The sequence below is a fragment of the Martes martes genome (genome assembly GCF_963455335.1).
Source record: "Martes martes genome assembly, chromosome: 3".
Lineage (NCBI taxonomy): Eukaryota > Metazoa > Chordata > Mammalia > Carnivora > Mustelidae > Martes > Martes martes.
This window is the reverse complement of record NC_137890.1, coordinates 167,981,600-167,995,272: the sequence shown is the minus strand read 5'-3', so window position 1 is coordinate 167,995,272 and position 13,673 is coordinate 167,981,600. Positions and strand designations below refer to the sequence as shown.

At 49.7% G+C, this 13,673-nt stretch overlaps 1 protein-coding gene across 1 annotated transcript in view; it reads left to right on the top strand.

Moving 5' to 3' along the window:
* Positions 1-2,825: 2,825 nt before the first annotated feature.
* PLCD4 (phospholipase C delta 4) overlaps positions 2,826-13,673 on the top strand; it is a gene marked incomplete at its 5' end in the record, with an annotated part of 17,568 nt that continues 6,720 nt past the window's right edge. Inside the window, 8 exons of the mRNA XM_080799440.1 lie at positions 2,826-2,847; positions 2,997-3,155; positions 4,514-4,758; positions 5,876-5,983; positions 6,554-6,785; positions 10,763-10,964; positions 12,246-12,390; positions 13,069-13,221. Coding sequence (XP_080655566.1) covers positions 2,826-2,847; positions 2,997-3,155; positions 4,514-4,758; positions 5,876-5,983; positions 6,554-6,785; positions 10,763-10,964; positions 12,246-12,390; positions 13,069-13,221 — 1,266 coding nt within the window. The remainder of the gene's footprint in view (positions 2,848-2,996; positions 3,156-4,513; positions 4,759-5,875; positions 5,984-6,553; positions 6,786-10,762; positions 10,965-12,245; positions 12,391-13,068; positions 13,222-13,673) is intronic.

Sequence of the window (13,673 nt, the reverse complement as noted above, 5' to 3'; positions counted from 1 at the left end):
AGGATTTTCCTTTTTTTTTTTTTAAGGTTTATTTATTTATTTTAGATAGAGCAGGAGGAGGGGCAAAGGAAGAGGGAGAGACAGGACATCAAGCAGACTCTGTGCTGAGCACGGAGCTTGATGTAGGGCTCGATCCCACAAGCATGAGATCATGACCTGAGCCGAAACCAAGAGTCGGGCAAGCAATGGACTGAGCCCCCTGGGGGCCCCTAGAGAAAACCCTTTCTAAGGGCAGGGCCTTGCTGAGATCTCTGAGCTAGTCACAAGGAACCGTGGTTCTGGTCCCACTTCCATCACGTAATTCCTTCAATGGCTCTGACACTTCAGCTCATCTTTCTAGCCCTTCTGCATAAAACGAAGTCCAAGTATGACATTTTGTGGCTCCCTGAGTTGAAATCGACCATCATATGGCCACATGTCACCTGGATCTAGGTTTAAAATAGTGAGTCAGGAATGGGAGGAGGATTAGAAAAGCACGTGCCCAGCCCTGGGGTTGGAAGAGTTTGGCAAGGATTAAAATAATTTTCGAAGGCTTGTTTGAGAGGAGATAGGCTCCAAAATAGGGGTGTCCCGGCACTTGAGCGGAGGCGTCCCATGTTTCAGGACACGACTGTGAGGTTCCTGGGTCCAGGTATAGGGGAAGGAAATTCTGTCTTCTCCCAGGGCTGAGATCCACCCCATCCCACGGTCCCTAGGCCCCAGACATGGGAGCTGAAATTCAAAGAGGAGATAAAGCAGGTTGTTGGCAAGAGGGACCAGAATCCCAGGCTTCCCCCTTCCTCTGGAGTCTGGGGACCTGAGACACTTAGGAGAGACCTGTTAGTTCTGTCCTCATCCAGTTTTTGCGAGCTTTGGTCGCCAAGCTACATCGCCAGCCCCAAAAGGGGAGCTGCGTTTCTGCCTCTCATGAAGCACTCTGGGTCCCTTCATCCATCCAGAGGCTTCTTCTGGTCTCACTATATTCAGCCTCAGCCAGCAAAACCTTGGCTTTTTGGAACTGTCACAGGGTTCTGTCTCTCCTGAGGGCTGCCTTGTGTTATCTTTCCCACTTAGGTACAGACTGGCTCCCAACCTTCCCTTCTCCCTCTGGGCACCTGTGTATTTGCTACTCCTTTGAAAGCCTTCTCTAGGTCCTCCAGTCAGGGGAACTGTATTTTTAGTGACCTCTACTTTCCTCCTAAAGATTTAGCCACCCCTGAGTGACTTGATAGGCTCTTCCAGCTAAAGAGAGGCGGGGGAGCCCTGAGACGCTGTGTGACCCCAGACAAGTCACACCACATTTCTGGACTTCCTACTTTTCATTTGTGAGACCCAGCGAGTTGAGCCACACCGTGTTCTAAGAGAGCGCCAACTGAATGATGACTTTAGAAATGCTTTTCGTGTTTTAGATGCTCACCGTTGTCAAAATGTAAACTTATCCATTAAAAAACGCAGCATCTCTTTTCGAGTGCTGTTCCTCTGCTTATGCAAAGCATAGAGCTTAATGTTTCTTGCGCTTTGCTTCACCCAGAATGAATTTGGTCAAGAGTTGAGGATTTCTTAGAGGGCACAGCTCGGATCAATGTGGCTACATATCGAGCTTTCTGGCTCTTTTTTAAAGATTAATTAATTAACTAATTAATTTATGAGTGAGTGAGAGAGAGAGAGTGCACACAAGCTGGGGGAGGGCAGAGGGAGAGGGAGAAGCAGGCACCCCACTGAGCACGGAGCCCAATGCAGGGCTTGATCCTAGGACTCCAGGATCATGCCCGAGGTGAAGGCAGATGTTTAACCAATGGAGCCACCCAGGTGTCCCCTCTTTTGCCCTTTCGAGAGCAGTTTGTTGTTACCTACTAGGGCAACTTAACCAGGTCCTAAATGAGTGTGTATCTTAATGAGGGCTCTGTTCTTCAGGAGGCAGAGAAAACTTGAAAATGCATTTCTAAGACTATGTAGCTCACCCGGTCCTTTAAGCTGTTGGGAACAACTGTTAGGCTAAGGCGTGTCAAGTGTGCCTTACTGTGGGAAGGCAGAAGAAGGTGGCTTGTGTAGCAAGTATGGCACAAGGGGTCACTTTAGAGGCAAAAGCAGCACTCCTGCCTTGGCCCCTCTGGTGCTGGGGGTTGGGGGGGATCTGCAAAGGACCAGGGAGAGGGCTCCCGAGATACAGCAGCTGGGATGAGTCCCTGTGGAGAAGAGAAGGCTAGGATATAGAGAGATTCCAGGTTCTGAAAGGGGGCAGCCAGCAAGATAGTGGTCCCTAATAATCGGGAGCTGAGGGGTGACGCCGGGGTTTTGGGCAGAAAGCCCCGCTACAACCCTCTGTGGAGATGACTCTGGAAAACAGCAGACTCTGGGGGATCAGACATTTGGCTTTAAATTCTGAATCCTATGTGATCTGATGCAAGTTTTGTAGCCCCTCTAATCCTCAAAGTCATCAGACTCAAACTAGACGTACAAAAGAGCTAAAGACTATGTGGCTGGGGGCGCCTGGATGGCTCAGTTGGTTAAGCGTCTGCCTTCAGCTCAGGTCATGATCCCAGGGTCCTGGGATCGAGCCCCACATCAGGCTCCCTGCTCAGTGGGGAGTCTGCTTCTCCCTCTCTCTCTGCTTTCCCCCCTGCTTGTGTTCTCTCTCTCTCTCTGTGTCAAATAAATAAATTATTTTTCTAAAAAAAGAGTAGGTGGGTGAAGCTCCTGGCCCCTCGTGGGCCATCAGAATGCACAGGTTTCCTTCTCTTCCTCCTTTAATCTCTTATTCTAAGATCCCCAGCATGAACCCAGAACCCTTCGTTCCTCCTTGCTCCTCCAGGTGACTCCGGCACCAGCTGGTGGAGCAGTGGGTGATGGCGTCTCTGATGCAAGGCCGTGAGTACCCCAGTGGGAGAGGAGGCTTTCAGGAGACCGCCTAGGGATGGGGAGGCAGGGAGGAGTCTGGACCCCTGGTCAAGAACATCTCCTGGGCCCTCCATCCTTCCCGCCGGTTGCCCAGCCAGCCCCTTCTTCTCCTGGCCCAGGGCTGCCCATCAGTGAAGACTTGCTGCTGATGCAGAAAGGCACACTGATGCGCAAGGTGAGGTCCAAAAGCTGGAAGAAGCTAAGATACTTCAGACTTCAGGATGACGGCATGACGGTCTGGCACGCCAGGCAGGCGGGAGGCACTGCCAAGCCCACCTGTGAGTCACGTGGATAGCTAGGCACGCGTGCGGTGGGGTCGGGGGCAGGTGGGGATCGGACCCTAAAGAGCCCAGCAGCCTGAGAGCAGGGGAGGGACGAGGGTCCTATGCTGTGTCCTCATGCTGTCCCTCTTACATCTACCTCTGAGCCTGTGGAGTGGGAATTACAATAGTACTTGCCTCTTAAAGCTATTTATGAAAATTCAATCCATTATTGCACATAAAAGACTTAGGAGGGTTCTGGCTCATAATAAGGCTCAGTAAGTCCTAGGTTCTGTTTTATTATCATCATAGTGAGAGCATGATCTCATGCATCAGACTGCCCGTATCAAAGCTCTGGCTCGGCCACTTTCTAGCTGAGTGGCTTTGGACAAGTTTCACTAAGCTTTGGTTTCCTCATCTGCAAAATGAGGACTGAACGGTTCCTGCCTAGAAGGTTACAGGGACTCAGCAAGTTAATGTACAAAGTGCCTAACGTGCCACCTGAAGCCAGGATGCCTTTCACAAATTAGCCATTATGATGAATATTATTTTTTAAAGATTTTATTTATTTATTTGAGAGAGCACAAGTAGGGGAGCAGCATGCAGAAGGAGAGGGAGAAGCAGGCTCCCCTTGGAGCAGGGAGCCCAAGGTGGGGCTCGATCCCAGGACCCCGAGATCATGACCTGAGCCAAAGGCAGATGCTTAACTGAGTCACCCAGGCGCCCCTATGGTGAATATTTTTAAATATCATAAATGCAGCACAACCATGTGTATCCTCTTGGCCAGATCCTTTACGCCCCCTCTAAAAATGTGATCACAGGACACATCTGAGAGAGTCCGCTTTAGAGACACAATCAAAGCTCATGAGCCCAGCACCCCCCAGCTGAGGAAAGGGGGTAGAAGAATTTCTCTGGCTCTTTCCTAGACATCTGGAAAGAGGAGGCCCTCAAGACTGGAACGGGGACACTGAACTTGGACGTACCATGCTTTGGTGTAACTGCTTCTACCTTTAAGTGTGTTTCCATCCATCAGCCACACCAGGGGTCACCAGGTGGACTGGCCATAGATGGGACCATCCCTTATTTCAGACGAGGGTGCTGAGGGGTTAGGTCATTTTGGTCTGTGTCACACTGCCAGCCGGTGTCCTGAAGCCAGGTCTTGCCACTCCCAGCGCAGGCTCCTTACCAGGCTGCCTCTGAACATGGCAGTGACTCACAGGGAATCCTGAATCCCAGAGATCTGCCTCTCCCTGTACTCTGTCTTTAGGGGTTTCATCCTGTGGAGGTTGGGGTTCCTCCGACCCTTCGCCCCTGCAATTTGGCAGACTCTTGTCCCCCGTGTCCACCCCCCCCCCCCCGCGTTTCCTCCCCGGCAGTCTCGATTTCTGATGTGGAGAGCGTGCGGGAGGGCCAGGAGTCCGAGCTGCTGCGCAGCCTGGCAGAGGAGCTCCCCCTGGAGCAGGGCTTCACCATCGTCTTCCACGGCCGCCGCTCCAACCTGGACCTGGTGGCCAACAGCGCCGAGGAGGCCAAGATATGGATGCAGGGACTGCAGCTTCTGGTTGACTTTGTCACCGGCATGGACCAACAGGAGCGGCTGGACCAGTATCAGCAGGATGGAGTCAGAGTGGGGGGCTGGGGGTCACTGAAAGAGCCAGATGCCACAAGGCTAGAGACAGGCAGGGGTGCACAACACTGGGCGGGGGTGACTAAGAGTCCGGATAGGGTGGGCAAGGACAGGTCAGGCCAGGGTGAGGCAGAGGACATCGAAGGCGTAATGGAGGCTTGGGATGCCAAAGGCATAACCAGGCAGGGGGTGGGTAGAAATCCAGCCTTTCGGGATGGGTGGAAGGGACGTGAGAGGCAAAGGACCCAACAAGGTGCTGATCTTGAGAGCTGAGCAGAAGATCCCAGTGGCATGAACTACGCCAGGACTAGGAAGCGGAACTTCATGGTGTTGACTCATTCAGGCTTCCTAGATTGTATTCACCTTCCATGCTAGGTCTTTCATTCATTTTTTTGTTCCTTCATTCATTCATTCACCGACTATGAAGCAGAAGGTATCAGGCACTATGCCAGGCTTTCAGGGTGAAAAGATGAATGAGACTCAGGCATTGTTTTAGTTGGTGGAGAAAAGGGATTTGTGTAAATCATCTAAGTACCCTGGAAGTGAACTTCCAGTGGACTGAAATTATTTGTGAGTGTTCAAAGGAAGGGAAAACATTTAATTCTAGCTGAGAGAGTTCTGGGAAAACAGGGAGGAAGTTGCATGTGAGCTGAGCCTTGAAAAGGAGTAGAACTTGAACATAAAGAAAGGAGGGAAGAATGCTCTCCTGCCAGAGGGAACAGCATGAGGAAAGGCTCAGAGACACCAAAGGACAGGAGGGAGGACATTGAAGAGCAGGAGGGAGAGTCTGGCTAAAGTACGGGGAAAAGAGAAGTGTGTTGAGAAGGCTGCGGGGGGGCCAGATCGTGGGGATGAAGACCTTCAATCTAGGTTAAAAAATTTGGGCTTCTTTCAGTAGGCAATAGGGAGGACCCTGCAGGCATCTGAGCCATGCAAGGACAAGATTATTCTGGAAGCTAATATGGAAAATGCACTGGCATGGAGGAGAGACTTGTAGCAAAGCTAGGGGAGACGATGTCAGTGGATGAACAGGCACACACATCCGCATATACAAACACACACTGTGCTTTGGCCTTGACTCCCACCTGGATGGCTGAGTGACTGGTTCCAGCGTGGAGATAAGAACCAGGATGGCCGGATGAGTTTCCAGGAAGTCCAGCGTTTACTGCACCTGATGAACATGAAAATGGACCAAGAATATGCCTTCCAGCTTTTCCAGGTGAGTCTTTTTTGGGGAAGGATCTTCAGAAGCCAGCCAAGGCCACGTTCTCATGTGGCCCGATGTAGGTGAGCCTATCCAGCATCACTCTTTATTGAATCTCTCCTATATGCCTTACCACTATGCCAGGTTCAATGGAGAGTGTAGGGCATGGTTTTTATGCTTCAGTCTTTTGAGAAGGATGATGCCTAGCCTTATGAAGGGGGAACAACCATATGTTACTGTGTCAGATCTCAAGGACCTCTCTGTCCATGACCAGAACTTCCTAGGTGCCTAGTCACAATGGAAAAGTCCCACTGGAATGTGAATGAAATAGGAAGAGGGATCTTTAGACCTTTTAGGCACTTGCTGGGGCATTTAACCCTTTCTAATTGAAATTTTTCTCTAGTAGCAAATGGTAAGGCTGCCATTTTGTTTTTTACTTAACCAAAGCAGCTTCTATGAACACAAAGTGTCAGGAGCCCTGGGAGAATTTTGTGGAAACATGTTTGTACCCACCTGTCAGCCAGATGGCCATACGATGTGCTCTTAAAAGGATTTTCCCACCATCCTCTAAACCCTCGCTTGCAGGCAGCAGACATGTCCGAGTCTGGGACTCTGGAGGGACAAGAGTTTGTAGAGTTCTATAAGGCGCTGACTAAGCGTACGGAGGTGCAAGAGCTGTTTGAAAACTTCTCGGCGGATGGGCAGAAGCTGACCCTGCTGGAATTTGTGGACTTCCTCCGAGAGGAGCAGAAAGAAGGAGAGCGAGCTTCTGACCTTGCTCTGGAACTCATCGACCGCTATGAGCCCTCAGATAGTGGTAAGAGGGTTAGGGCGGAGGGGTACTGGACATGGGCGAGGAGGGGAACCTTAGAAAGGTCCAGAGATAAGCCACCTTCTGCCTAACTCAGGGAAGGCTGAGGCCCACCCCCTACCTACCCCAGCCCCTGCACAAGCATCTTACCTCATTCAACCACTCCCAGGGAAGGAGATCAGCAGTTTCCTGCCCAGGTAAGACAGGAGTCTCCTCCATAACATTGTATCCATCAGAAGGAAGAACATTCCATAAGCTCCCTTTTCTCCATAATGCTCATACTCCACTTTTAGAGTAAGTTTGTCCTGATGTTAACGTTTGCCCCCAGTGGAAAAGGAAGGTCCTTGGTCCTCTCCCTTTAGCTTCTTCTTAAATGCCTGATTCCTTTTCTTACATCTCCCTGCATGGTTTCTGTTTGCTGTTTCTTTACATGCTGGCTCCCTGCTCTTTCTTGGGCTTTCTCCAAATTCTCCAAGTGGTTCTGGAGTGGCTAAGCCCCTGGGCCAGGAAGCTAGTCAGTCCCGACTGAGGCGGATGAAGAGGAGGCCAGTCATCTAGCTTCAGCAAACACAGCTCAAATAGGGCCTCTCTGTCTTCAGCACTTTCTCCTTGTTCCTTTGATAGACATCACCTTGCCCTCCATCCCCTTCAGAATGAGAGAAATTTACATTAATAATAAATTATTTACAAGGTACTTTCACATCACTTACTTCCTCTAGCCCTCACTATAATCTTGTAAATCGAAAGCATAATCCTTATTCAGCTTCTGCTAAATATCCCATTAATGTGCTAACATCTCTACATGTCTTTTCTCTTCTCATCCTTCCAAGGACCAGTTGAAGTGGATTCTGTTATTAAGTCAGTTGTGCCAAAGAGGAAAACTCGGATTTAGAAAGGTCAAATGATTTGTTCAAAGCCAACAGCTAATGAGAGGAAGAATTGGGATTCAAATCTGGGTCACCTGACCCTTACCTAAGAGCTCTGTCGAGCATGAGAATTAGAGATGAGACGGATGAGAGGTGCCTGGGTGGCTCAGTGGGTTAAGCATCTGCCTTCAGCTCAGGTCAAGATCTCAGGGTCCTGGGATCTGAGTCAGGCTCCTTGCTCAACAAGGAGTCTATTGCTCCTTCTCCCTCCGCACTTCTCCCTCTGCTCCTCCCCCCTACCCTTGCGCTTGTGCACTCGCTTGCACACTCTCTCCGTGTCAAATAAATAAACTCTTTTTTAAAAAAGAGTTTGTTTATTTATTTGAGACAGAGAGAGCACAAGGTAGGGGGAGCAGCAGGCAGAGGGAAAAGCAGGCTCCCTATGGAGCAGGGAGCCTGGTGTTGGGCTTGATCCCAGGACTGAGGGATCATGACCTGAGCCAAAAGCAGACACTTAATGACTGAGCCACCCAGGTGCCCCAATATATAAAATCTTAAAAAGAGAGAGAGAGAGATGAGATGAATGAGAGCTGGACAACTGACCCACGTTTCCTAGGTCTCAACTCCCACTCCTTCCATTCATTCACTCACTACTTCAGCTGATGCTTCTTGAGCCCCTGTCATGGGCCAGGACCTAGGCTCAGCCCCAGAGATACAGCAGAAGGTCCAACAAGAACACTGCCAAACAGAAAGGTTTGGAATCACTGATTCCAGAGTCTATGTCCGTGCTCAGGGAAGAAATTGGGCCGTAAAGCAATCATTTCAGAAAAATAAATAGAAGAGGAATGCATGAAGGTTAAGAAATAAGATCTTCTCTCTCCAGTGCAGGACCTAGAAGACATCAGTTACTTTTATTCTGCGGCGTGCCCCTCTGGGTGGTGTCCCCGCCCCTGCACTCAGCTGTCAGGTACTATAGTCTGGCTGCAGGGTAGTCTCCTCCAGGGGACCTGGGCTCAAGGCCCCACTGTGCTTCTTACTAACTGAGTTATCCTGGCCAAGCTGCTTAACCCCGCAGAGGCTTGATTTTCTAATCTGTAAAACACTTGGTGACCAAATGAAATGACAGGCATGAAAGGCATCTGGTAATGGTGGGTTTACTCTCTCGAGTTAAGTCCTTACTGTTAAGAATGAAACTTCCTGCCTGATTTCCGGCCGTTCTCCACTATCTGTAGGCCTTGTCAAAGCTGGAGCAACGAAGCTGGGCATTGGGGTCGAGGTGTTCCACATCCCAAGGGCCCCCCGCCGCCCCCGCAGTGTTCCCCTCAGTGAGACCGCACAGTCCAGTGGGATGGGCATAGCTCAGACACCTGCCAGCTGGGGTTCGAATCCCAGTTCCTCCAGTTACTGGTTTTATTCTCTAACCTCCCTGGACAGATTCTATTCTATCTACCTCATCACGTTGGCAAGAGCATTCAGAGAGACACTGCAAGGGGTGTCCCGGGAACGGAGCAAGTGCTTGGTACTTGCTCATGGGTGAGGGCTATGGAAGGAGTGACAGGGCCCTGCCCTCAAAGGGCCTAACTCAGGGCCTTTGGGCATATTATAGTCCAGGGGTATATCAGACAAACACTCTTCAAAACACCATATGGCAATTGATGCTAGGAAGAAACCCTCAGGTCGTAGCTGGCAGTGGCTATACAGCCCAGGGAATGAAACACAGGTACCTTGGTCGCGTCGCTAAAAATCTTTGATTTTGTTGGTCTCTGGGCCTCAGTTTCCCCATATATAAAATTAGCCCTTTGGGGCGCCTGGGTGGCTCAGTGGGTTAAGCCTCTGCCTTCGGCTCGGGTCATGATCCCAGGGTCTTGGGATCTAGCCCCACATCGGGCTCTCTGCTTGGCGGGGAGCCTGCTTCTCCTTCTCTCTCTGCCTGCTGCTCTGTCTACTTGTGATCTCTCTCTCTCTCTCTCTCTCTCTGTGTCAAATAAATAAATAAAATCATTTTTAAAAAAATTAGCCCTTTACACTGAATACTATGCTGTCCCTTACGCTAACCATGGCTCCATGTGACTATTTTTTTAAAGTTTTTTTTTTTTAAAGATATTTATTTATTTATTTATTTATTTGAGAAGGAGACAGCACTTGAGTGTGGGCACTCGCATGAGCAGGGGGAAGAGCAGAAGGGGATGGGGAGGGACGAGCTGACTCCACGCTGAGTGCAGAGCAGCCTGCTCTGGGGCTCAATCCCACAACCCCAAGCTCATGACCTGAGCTGGGACCAAGAGGGGGTGCTCAAGTGACTCAGCCTCCCAAGCGCCCCTCTGTGTGACTATTTAAATTTAAATTAACAAGGTGCGTGGTGACTGTCCGTGAAGCCTCCACTCTTGATTTTGGCTCAGGTCATGATCTCAGGGTTGTGAGAAAGAGCCCCGTGTTGGGCTCTGTCTGTGCTCAGGAGAGTTTGCTTGGGATTCTCTCTCCCCGTCTCCCTCTGCTCCTCCCCACCCCCGCTCTCGCACACATGCATGCACATGCGTGTTCTAACTAAAAAAAATGAATAAAATCTTAAAAATAATAAGATAAATGTAAATTATCTAAAATTGGGGCATCTGGCTGGCTCAGTGGGAAAAGCACACGACTCTTGATCTCGGGGTCATGAGTCCAAGCCCCACTTCGGGGGTAGAGATTACTTCAATGAATAAGTAAGTAAAAACTTTCCAATATTTAATGAATTAATTAATTAAAATAAAAAATTTAAATTCAGTTCTTCAGTCACACAGCCACATCTCAAGCGTTCGGTAGCCACACGTGCCTAGAGGCTAGCGTACTGGACCGCACAGAAGAGAACGTGTCCATCATTGTAGAAAGTTCTATTGGCTACCACTGAACTAGAATGGTCTTCATGATTCTCGACGTGGCTTTAACTCTCCCTGAGGGTGGGGATGATTGAAATGACAGGTGGTGGGTGGGGCACATTTGGCATCAGGAGGCCGGGAGTGGACGCCATCTGAAAGGCAGGACCCTGGAGAGGGACGAAGTGAGGGCTGCGCTGGAGGGGTGCTGGGATGCCCTCACTCAGAGCTTCTCACTATAGCCTTCCCCTACTCTGCACCTCAGGCAAATTGCGACATGTGCTGAGCATGGATGGTTTCCTCAACTACCTCTGCTCGAAGGACGGAGATATCTTCAACCCAACCTGCCTCCCGGTTTACCAGGATATGACTCAACCCCTGAACCACTACTACATCAACTCCTCTCACAATACCTACCTCGTGGGGGACCAGCTTTATGGCCAGAGCAGCGTCGAGGGATACATACGGTGCAGTGGGGAGCAAGGGGGAAGGGTTCCTGCTCATGAGAAGGGCCATCTGTGCCATCGGTGGATAACAGGGATCAAAAAGATGTTGTGGGGGGTTTGGGGCTGAGGACCCCTGGATTCCTGAGAGACTTGGAGGAGACGTTGAAGACTGACAGGAGGGTAGTACTGAAACTCTATGGGTAAATGGAGCTTCTTTCTCTTTCATAGGCTGTGAAACTCTCTTGGAACTCAGAGGTCCTGACAGGTTTATTTTGAACAGATGAGGAAACTAAATGTTACATGGAATGCAATAGAGCACAGAAGTTAGAAACATAGGTTCTGGAGTCAGACCATATGAAGTCAAATCCTAGCTGTCTCACTTGGTGCTCTTGTTCTAAGTATTTAACCTCTCTGGGCCTCAGTATCCCCATCTGTGAAATAGGGATGGTAACAATGCCTATTCTGTCTGAGTTGTTGTGAGGATTAAATGAGATAATCTGTGTGCTAATACCCAATAAGTGATCACTGCTTTTACTGTGATTAATCATGGATTGGGTCAAAGAGTCAAGATAATCTTTGTAGTGGCACCAACTGAACTAGTAGCTTCAGGGTATAAAAGATGAGTGGAACATATTGCTTCTGCCCTAGGACATCTAGTAGAGAAGATACAGTATAAATTTACTGAGAGTTTGAAGGGGATCTGGCTGGCTCAGTCGGTACAGCATGCAACTCTTGATCTTGGGGGTCATGAGTTCAAGCCCCATATTGGCCATAGAGCTTACTTTTTATTTTTTTTTATTTGACAGAGAGCGAGAGATCACAAGTAGGCAGAGAGTCAGGGAGAGAGAGAGGGGGAAGCAGGCTCCTTGCCGAGCAGAGAGCCCTATGCGGGGCTCGATCCCCAGGACCCCAAAACCATGACTTGAGCTGAAGGCAGAGGCTTAACCCACTGAGCCACCCAGGTGCCCCCAAAGAGCTTACTTTAAAAACAAACAAACAAATTACTGAGAGGTTGACTAACTCAGGTGTTGCAGAATGCCATACAACCAGAACACCAGAAGCATCACAAAGGCAGTATGTGATGTTGAAGGAAGATTGTGAGCTGGGAAGGGTAGGGGGTGGAGGTAGTGTGAGTCATAGCAGTATCCCGGTGGACAGGGAAGGGTTCACGGAGATGCAGCTTGCAGGGGTCTTGGAGACTAAGTGCCAGTGAGCACTGTTCTCCCCAGAGTGGGGAGAGAGTCCCTATTCACGTGATAAGACCTTGATCTCTCTGTCCCTGGGGGCTTGGGGTTCTTGCAGGGCCCTGAAGAGGGGGTGCCGCTGCGTGGAGGTGGATATATGGGATGGACCTAGCGGGGAACCTATTGTTTACCATGGACACACGCTGACTTCCCGCATCCCATTCAAAGATGTTGTGGCCACTGTGGCACAGTACGCCTTCCAGGTAGGAGTCCTGGGATGGGCGTCCTGGAGAGGGGAGATGATCTGAGGGAAGAGTGGCTGCCTCTGGATCTGGAAAAAGTAGATGGGTGCGGGGGAGGCTGTGTCAAATGGCAGAGATGGACAAGAGATTTTAACTGGAAAGCATCAGACAAATATTGAGGGATTGTGAATAAGGGTTGGATGTGTCACTAGTAGTTAGTAGTCCTAGAGCTAATCGCTAGGGATCAGTGACTCTTACTTCTAGTCACTGTCACCCTTATGCTTACAACTGACACAACACCGTAGACACTGACAACTGTCCTCCATTTCGGAGAGGGTGGATAAGGAAACAGAGGAAGTGGTGGGTAGGGCTGGGGGACAACAGAAGTCTGGAGACGAGAGTGTAACATGAACACATAATCAGGGGAATGGCCTAGCCTTCCCAATCTGAGCCTAAAAGCTCAAAGGTCCCAGAGGGACCTCGGCACAACCGGTATAGGTCTGAGATTTGGGATCCCAACAGTGACTTTTAGATGTGGGGTGGGCCCCAGACCCAGCAAGACCTCCTTGGTGCCCAGAACAGGTCAGAGGGGTTTGGCAACCAGGGTACTCCGAGTGAGTCACCAGAGGAGGTCTAGAGAGGAAGGGAGGTTCCATATTTTGAACCTCTGGCTTTAGCATTCTCTCCTTTCCCCATCAGACATCAGATTATCCAGTCATCTTGTCCCTGGAGAACCATTGCAGCTGGGAGCAGCAGCAGGTCATGGCGTACCATCTGACCGAGATCTTGGGGGAGCAGCTGCTGAGCACTACCTTGGATGGGCTGCTGCCCACTCAGCTCCCCTCGCCCGAGGTAGGCACCCTCATCTGCCAGCCCAGGCTCTGCCGTGGCTTCCACACTGTCCCACCCTTGCCCCTCCATGCCCCTCCTGTTCCCTCCTTCTCAGTCCTCCATGGATCATCTTACTCTTGAGTATCCTTGGAGACAATTTTCATTTTCCAAAAGTCCCATTGAAGGCAGAATGGTTGATAGGTTTTCTAAAGTTTAAATCAATTATTTTCTTCTTATTTTCTTTTTCAGTGGAATGATCTTGATTTTTTTTCCTGATGGCTCATAGGTGTATATATATTTGCACTTCTAAGAACGCTTGGGGTCATTTTCTATATCCCTTTTATATGTCACATACAATAGATACTATGAATGTCTTTTCATGTATAGTTTTTTCCCTTTTAGTAGCTATGTGGGATTCCATTTTCTGTTGTGAACCATTATTTATTTAACCAGTAAATAGTAAACATTCAGAT